The 8,778-nt window shown below is 33.9% G+C and overlaps 2 protein-coding genes across 2 annotated transcripts; both read left to right on the top strand.

Annotated features, from left to right (window-relative positions):
* The first annotated feature begins 44 nt into the window (after nt 1-44).
* LOC104880888 (transcription factor bHLH117) lies at nt 45-1,974 on the top strand. The gene has a single exon (XM_010659037.3). The coding sequence runs from the start codon at nt 616-618 to the stop codon at nt 1,609-1,611; it is 996 nt and encodes a 331-aa protein (XP_010657339.1). The 5' UTR covers nt 45-615; the 3' UTR covers nt 1,612-1,974.
* Nucleotides 1,975-6,439: 4,465 nt separating this feature from the next.
* LOC100246598 (protein VASCULATURE COMPLEXITY AND CONNECTIVITY) lies at nt 6,440-7,634 on the top strand. Its single transcript, XM_002281149.4, has 3 exons — nt 6,440-6,685; nt 6,786-6,991; nt 7,262-7,634. Exons 1-3 carry the CDS (start codon nt 6,587-6,589, stop codon nt 7,461-7,463), a joined length of 507 nt encoding a protein of 168 aa, XP_002281185.1. The 5' UTR covers nt 6,440-6,586; the 3' UTR covers nt 7,464-7,634.
* The last annotated feature ends 1,144 nt before the right edge of the window (nt 7,635-8,778 follow it).

Below are 8,778 nucleotides of genomic sequence, written 5' to 3'. Positions count from 1 at the left end.
TTTGTGATTCATGCTAATTGTTATCAACTTCTACCATTGGCGGAGCTCATCAGCACTATGTGACAACACTGGCAATGCCAGGCAGCACGTGTTAAACCCACTCACCCCCATAAACGTTATCATTCCCTTCTTCTGTCGTTAGCTAATCAGTTACGATTTCCCTAAAACGCCCTCCACTTTATAACTAACCGCTTTGCTTTACATCACGCTGCATACGTTACTCGTCCTATCTGGTCTCCACCTCATCCCATTACCTTCATCCAACGGTGCATATTCACCGCAGCTTCCAAAGTTCAAATGCCAAAAATTGCGAGGGAGAGCGAAAAGGCTGCTTCCGGTCACCTGAACCGACAATAAACGGCAGTGCCGTCGCCAGCTGTCGGTTACCTTTACTCGCACAATCATTCTCGATCTTGTAGCCGCTCAACCGGTCCTGTACGGACATTCTGCCCCTATATGAATTTGACACGTGTCTCCCCTTGTTAGCTTATATAATCGCCGCACTTTGTGCCTAGGGACTTTCTCAGGGTTCTTTTCTCTCTCTCTCTCTCTTCCGCTTTGTTTTTCCTTTTTTTCCCATTTTTTTTGGGGGGTGGGGTCTTGAAATTTTAACGTATGCAGAGGGATTTGCAAGCGAGTTTGCCCACCGGTGAGGGTTCTGGGGCTTACCCTATGGCCTTCGCTGGACAAACTACAGATGATTTTTGCTTCAACGCCATGTTTTCAGGGGTCAGTCTTCAGACATTTGTCAGCCTTAATCAGGAGAAGAGCCTGGGTTCTTTACCGGACTACGGAACCAGCACTTTTCCGGTGACCGATGCGACTGGTTTTGGTTTTTCCAGCGAGGATTTCACGGCGTTGCATCAGAAACAGGTTGGCGAGTGCTCGAAGCAGCTCAAAATGCCGAAGAAAGAGCTGGTGGAGAATGAAGAGAAGACGGACAAGTCTAGTGAGCCATTTACATTCACCTCCAACGCCTCAGATACTTTTCCTATTCTTTGTGACTCGAGCTTTCAACATTTGCCGGAACTCCGCTCTGTCGAACAGTTTTCTACTCATGCCGAGTCGTCTCACAAACGCGTCCGATCCTACTCGCCGACCGACTCGTACACGCTCGACGCCATAGTGAAGAGCTTCAAGCTATCGAACTGCTTCTCCGCACCGTACAGATGGCCGGACCCTCCTCCTCCGCCGGTGGTGCCGCAGAGCAGTCTAGCGAGGCAGAGGCGGCAGAAAATCAGCGACAAGACTCGATGCTTGCAGAAGCTGATGCCGTGGGACAAGAAGATGGACATGGCGACGATGCTCGAAGAGGCCTACAAGTACATCAAGTTCCTCCAGGCGCAGATCAGAGCACTGCAATCCATGCCATGCGACTCCAACTTCGTTCCGCACGACCCTATCAACGACACCGGCCCCTTCGGCGGACTGACGCGGCTCAACCGGCAACAGCTGCTTCAGGTTCTGGTGAACTCGCCAGTGGCTCAAACGATGCTATACTCGAGGGGATGCTGCGTCTTCTCTCTGGAGCAGTTGATCCTGCTGAAGAAGTTAGCCGAGAGCAGGCTTCTTCTCCAGCACTTGCTCTTCGATCCTTCCAAGCTCTCCTGAACTATTCATGGTGATCAAACGTGCTGCTCACTCGCGCGGGTTACGTTTCGGATGCTTTGCGAATCTCGGGTTTTGTTTAACCGGGTTCGGATCTTGGGAATCTCATGGGTATGTTAGCGTCTTCTCCTTCCTTTATTTTTTCAATTTTGTTTTAAATAGACACAGTAGATGAACAAAGTTGAAGAATATTTGTCTAGTTCTTGAAACTTCTGGGTTAGAATTTTTCACGTAAGGGAATTGTAGGAACTTATATGGATGAAAATTTTCAGTTTGCAGAGGAAAATTTTGGCTCATGCCTTTTTCCCTCTCTTCTGGGCTCGTGGATAAAAATGGTCCTTTCCAATGATGTCCCATTCAAATCCTTGCGCTACACACATGGGCTCTTCTGGGCTTGAGTTTCATCTTTTTGGGCCTTGCTTGAGGGTCAAATTCTATCCTATGTGAGGCCCAGTGGCCTGAATATTTCTGCAATCGGCAGTCAGACCACCTCGGACTTGGGCCTGCTTTGACCAGGGCCATATGGGTTGCAGAGCCCAATGTACATCCCTATATTTTAGAAAATTGGTTAAATGGTAAGTCATGATTGAATATGATAAAAAATGTTATCATTTATTGAAGGTAAAAGTTTAATGATATGCTATTAATTTTTATTATTAGTTTATTCTTGTAATAAAAATAAAGTTATCCAAGAACCCATTTTGGTTGATTTATTGAATATATAAAATAAAACTTCACGTTTTAATTAATTTATATTGTAATGAAATTTCTTTTAAAATAATATCCTTTATTCTTATTTATTTAATATAATATATTTATTATTCTAAACAAAATCTATTTAATTCATTTATAAGAATTAAACTTTTTTTATCAAAGGGATAACAAAAAATTTGAAGTCATAATTTTATTTCTTTAAATGAATTTGATAAAAAATAAAAATGATAATGAAATAAATATATTATTTTTATTATAAAGAACATGCTAGCAAATTAATAGATATTGAAATTCATATAAAGATATAAAGAACAAAATTATTAATTAACAATTTTGTACACCTTTGTGAAGTTCATAGAACCAATAATTATGTGAAAAATACTTTATGGCTATGAAAATATTGTGTTATCATGCATAACTAAAAGTTATATAATTATTATTACTCTGAAAAAAGATTTATTCTAAAATATTTGTCTCCTTAATTTTACAACATATATATTAATGTATAAAGTAAACTTGATTATAGGCTATAGGAGAGATAAAATTATGTTAATTGTGATTCATATAATCCCATGTGAATGACACCATACATTTTGTCAGATCCAAAAGAATCCAATATGACCGACATGGTCCTCGGGATGAACAATAATACATAAACTTATTACAAGTCATGTAAACATATATTATAAAACTAAAAGTTTTTACTTAATGACTAGTTTATCTGTACCCTCAAAGGATAGTATGACATATTGTGTAAACTATTATTTAGATAAAACAAATCTTCCCATTGGTAGGGGAGAAAGTTAATTCTAGAAAAATGACATGAAATTTCGTGGAATTTTTTATACTAGTGAATATGATAAATTAATGTCCTAAAGGATAATTAATTGACATAGTAGTAGACACATGTTTTGTAGCATGGTAAAATAATTGAAGCAAAAACTAATGTCTTGATAGGATAAGTAGTTATTATAATGACAAAAAAATCCAAGGTACGTCTGAAGTGTGGTAGATTTGTCATTCCAAATGGTTTGATTTCTTGCAAAAAGAAAACATAAGGAAAAACACATGAAAAAATTGATACTCTTATGCTATGTTTGGTTTCTGAAAAGTTTGAGGGAAAATGCAAGGGAAAGAAAATAGAGGGAAAAAGTAAAAGGAAAGAGAAAGTGAAGGAAAATTAAAAATAGATTTAAAATAAATAAATTATTTTTATAGACTATGTCAAACTTTTTATATTTATTTAATTCTTCTATGTAAATATTAAATAATTTAAAAATATACGAATCTCTTAATAATTTTAATTATATTTAACTTTCTTTTGTATTTTTTTTATAAGAAAACTAAATATGAGAAAATCATTTTCCTTAACATTTTTTTTTCTTTCCCTAATATTTTCTGGGAAGCAAATATATCGTTAAAGAAGTCACAAAATAATTGATAAGTTAGATATTGAGAAACTTGTAGCCCTTAAAAGAGGTGTACAACTGAAACGGATAGCCTTTGAAGAGGCACATATTAAATAAATAACAACTAAAGATATACAAATTAAATAAATGGTCTCCTGAAGAGGCAAGGATACCTCCATATATAAAACTAAAAATTAGGTTATTATGCTATAAAAAAAAAATTACGCCAAAATATTTTTTTTGCAAAGATCTAGTATCAATACATATAATGATTCAATCATATGATTCATAGTCCCTAAAAACTTGATATATAGTTTAGAATGTATATGAATTCATAGATGTTAAAATCTCTCAAGGATTTAAAATGTATGGAATAACCAAGTCTTTGAAGGATTTAAAATACTTGAAGCAAATAATTCTCTGAATAATTAACATACTTGAAGCAAATAATTATTTAAAGGATAAAAAATTTCTAAAACAATGATTGAAAATCCCATATTGTATTCTCAATCAAGTCATGATGATAACATACTTGACCAAATTATATCCTTGTATAGATTAAAGTAGAGGTTTGTAATTGTTACAATGTTATTAGAACTCTTGAAAAGTTTATAAGAGTGGTTAATTATCTAATGAAAGATCTTGGAAAACTAAAATTTTGTCTTAATTTGCAAATCGAATACTTGTGAAATGGAATATTAGGCCATCCGTTAGCATACATAGAAAGTCATAAAGCACTTTCATGTGAACAAATCACACTCACTTAACTCTCTTATGATTGTTTTTTCACTTGAAGTGAACAAATATATGTTTTATCCCAAAGAAGAAAATGAAAAAGTGTTAGGTTTAGAGATACCATATCTCATAAGAATTGGCATATTGATGTATCTTGCAAATTGTACCCAATCACAATAGCATTTTTTGTGATTCTGCTACTAACATAAAGTTCTACACCAATGCAAAGGCATTGGAATGAGATTAAACATGTATTACAATATATTTGTAGAACAACTTACATGAGTTCATTTTATTTAAAAAGAGAAGAATCTCACTTGCTTGGATATGTGGATGTTGGTTATGTTTCAAACCCTGACAAAGCTTGATCTTAAATGAGCTACATATTTACCTATGGTAGTGCAATAATCTCATGAGATCAATCAAACAACCAATGATAGTTGCTTTTTCAAATCATTTAAAGGTATTTTCAATTCAATTTATGAAGCAAGTCGTGAATAAATAACTAAAGTCAATGATCCAATATATTCAAAAATCACGTGGATTATCCTCCATTAAAGATAATGTTATTAAGTTATATGAAGATAATGTTGCTTAGTATGCATAAATTAAAAGAGAATTTATAAAAGGTGATAAAATTAAACATATCTCCAAATTCTTCTATACTCACAAGCTCTAAGAAAACAATGAAATTAATCTTCAAAAGATCTAATCATATGATAATCTAATAGATCTATTTACAAAAATATTACCATTGACTACATTGAAAAAATTAATTAAAATATGATATTGGAATGCAAGGAACGAGAGATTAGTCTGTTAAAGTGTTAAAGAAAACATATATCATTATGTTTATATGAGGGAGAAAATACTAATATGAATATATTGTATTCTTTTTTCCTTCATTCAGGTTTTATCCCATTAAGTTTTATTGATAAGGTTTTTAATGAGATATTTTTAATGGTCAAATAATTTTAAAAACTTTATATTTTTTCCTCTTCACTAGGGTTTTCCCATTGGATTTTTCCTATTAAAGTTTTAATATGATATATTCTTATGATAATTAAGGGAGAGTGTTATAAAACATGAAAATTTATCATATTGAGAACTTGTGGATGTTCATCTATATTTTCCTATCTTTTAAGGGAGACTTGGTCTGCTAATAAAATTTTATTCTATTTTTCTTTCAGCATTTCAATTTATAATTAATCTTCTAGTTTCTTCTTCTAATTCTTTTATTTTACAACAATATTTTCATTATTTTCAAAATTATTTCTAATTTATATAATCAAACAAATTCTCATTTTTTGTTGACATAAAAATTGTTTTATATCCGTCCCAAAAAAATATGAGAAATGAAAGGCCTTCTATCCCTTGTATTCTTTGAAGGAATTATATTTGTAACAAAGGGATAACATAATCTGAATATTTGAATTAAAAAAAAAATTGAATATTTTTGTTTAAAACAGATTATATTTCATGTTTATAAAAAATAGAAGTTATTTTTCAAAATATGTGAGTACCTCATCCATTTTAATTAAATAACCTTTTTTTTATCAAAAAAACCCAAAAAAGAAAAAAAAGAAAAAAAGAAAGGAAAAACAAAAACAAAACCCCTCATTCCTCATATTTGGTTGGAATAGATAGAGAATAAAAAGGAAAGTAAGATAGAGAAATTTTCTTGAATCCTGTTTGTTTCATTTCTCCCATCTTTCGCCCTACCAGTGGGAATCAGCTTAAAAGTCAAAAATACTCAAAATGATTACCCACCGATTCTTCTTTTGTCATTGTTGGATGCCTAGGGCACCACATCTATGAGCTGGTTATATACCCTACTTTCCTTGTACCCCATCAATGGAATCCAAGACAGCAAGAAAAGAAAGAATAAGAAGAAAAAAGGAGATGAAAAAAAAAAAAAATGAAAAAAGAAAACTAAAGTCGAATTGGAACGGTGTGGACAAAAGAAACTTTTACCCTTACATTATTTATCTCCACCTTCTCACTTTATCATTCCAATATCAATCAATCCTCCTTATATATTATATCCTTGTTCACACTACCAACTTCCCCCATCAAACCCCACTCCTCCTCCTCCTCTCCTTCCCTCTTCACCCACAAAAATGGCTAAACTTTGTGGTTTATTTGTCTGTATGTTGATTGTTGCCATGGATGTAGGAGCAGGCATCCTAGGCATCGAAGCAGAAGTTGCTCAAAACAAGGTGTGTTCTTCTTCTCCTTCTTCTTCTAGTTTAGATTTACAAAAAAAAAGAGTAAAGTTTTTGAAGTTATGAATGTTGTTTTTTTTCTTTTTGGGTCTAGGTTAAGCATTTGAGGCTGTGGATATTTGAGTGTAGAGAGCCCAGTGAGGATGCCTTCAAGCTAGGGTTAGCTGCAGCAGCCCTTCTGGCCTTTGCCCACATTCTTTCAAACTTGCTTGGTGGCTGCATGTGCATCTGCAGCCAAGAAGACTTCCAGAAGGCCTCCCCCAACAGGCAACTCTCAGTGGTTTGCCTCGTTTTCTCTTGGTATATATACCTCCCTCTCTTTGAATTTTTGCAAAAAATTTCATTTGGGTATTGCTTGATCATCCAAGACTTTGATTCAAAATGATTCAAAACCCATACTCTCATGGCATGTAACCTTTTTCAGAAAGTGTGGGTCAACAGTAATCTTGTTTGGGTGTGAATTATTGGTATGATTCTATGCATTGTTTCTAATTTTCTATCCCACTGATTGTGGGCAAGGAAGATCATATTTGATTTTGATTTTTTTAATTTTTTGGAATGATTGATCAGGATAATATTAGCCGTTGGATTCTCCATGCTGGTGATAGGGACATTGTCAAACCACAAGTCAAGGACTTCCTGTGGCTTCTCACACCATCACTTTCTGTCCATTGGAGGCATTCTGTGTTTTGTGCATGCCCTCTTTTGTGTTGCTTATTACGTTTCTGCCACAGCCGCTCTCAATGAAGAAAAGCATGGTGGTCATGCTTAAGCTTAACCCCCACTTTTTTACTTTTTTCTTTTTCTTAGAACTTTACTAATCTCTCTCTCTCTCTCTCTCTTTCTCTCTATCAAGCTAGAATGACACTTGTAAACTTTCATCAACTCACACTTCTTCCTTTCTTTCTCCATGTCCGTAAAAAATTGAACTAATTTCTTTTCATTTTGCAGACCTTTATTAGTTGTGTCACTTGTTCTCCTACTTCTAATATGATTTCTTTGATCATGTGATATTAGATAGATGCTATGACTATGTTACCTGTGGTGAACTTAGGATATATGCAATATAATTTAGTCATCTTCAATTACAAAATAGTATTAATTGTTGCTTTATGATTCGTATCATATTGATGTGATTAAATTAGTCATAAGAAATCAATTCCTATGCTTTTTCGAGTATTCATGATACTCAACTTCTACTTATTGTAAAAATATTTTGCTTTTATCAAATATAATTTTCAAAGATTTGACAACTACGATGAACATAAATTAATTAATATTAGTGAAAAATAACGTTGTGGTATCAGAAAAGGTTGTTCAAAGAGTTGGTTTTGAAGAAAGCAACATTATACTTATTCGTTCCTTTGTTTAGAGTATCATAAAAGACATTAGCTTTATCCCTTGCCTAATCTAGGATAGGATGATACCAAGGCATGGTTTCTCCATAAGGCATCATAAGTAGTATATCTTCATCTATACTCAATTCAAAATATAGGAGGAGCCTCCTTATGCTTAATTAAGATTTTAGCTTTCAATTTTAGGTCCATGTGTATATTGGGCCCTTAAAATTTCATTGGTTCTGGGCTTGGGCCTCGTACTCACACATAAGCCTCCATTATCTCTCTTCAAGTCCATGGGCTTTAGATATTGAATTTTAATATAAACTCTTTTTAAAACTTTCATTCATTTTCAACTTGGATCAAATAATTACACCAAATTTAGAGATCTTCGTAAAACCCATTAATCTTTGAGGTGATCATGAAGTAGGGTAATGTTGATTGTCACCAAAAGGAGAGAGAGAGAGAGCCCATTGGGCTGTGTGATTTTGGAAGGATTAGGGATGTAGGGACGTGAGAGTTCGAGCCCATATTTGATTCTTTCTTAATTTTTATTTTGATTTCTTCAACACAAGGACTAAATTTCTATGACAATCAATATCACCAAAATGAGAGAGAGAGAGAGAGAGAGATTTTGGAAGGATTAGGGATGTGAGAGTTAGAGCCCATTTAGATAGTGTTTTGGGCCATGTGAATTTGGAAGGATTAGGGATGTGAGAGTTAGAGCCCATTTGGATAGTGTTTTGGGCC

The sequence above is a fragment of the Vitis vinifera genome, chromosome 12 (assembly GCF_030704535.1).
Source record: "Vitis vinifera cultivar Pinot Noir 40024 chromosome 12, ASM3070453v1".
Classification (NCBI taxonomy): domain Eukaryota; kingdom Viridiplantae; phylum Streptophyta; class Magnoliopsida; order Vitales; family Vitaceae; genus Vitis; species Vitis vinifera.
Note: the sequence above shows the minus strand (reverse complement) of the source record. Positions and strands in the feature narration are given on the sequence as shown.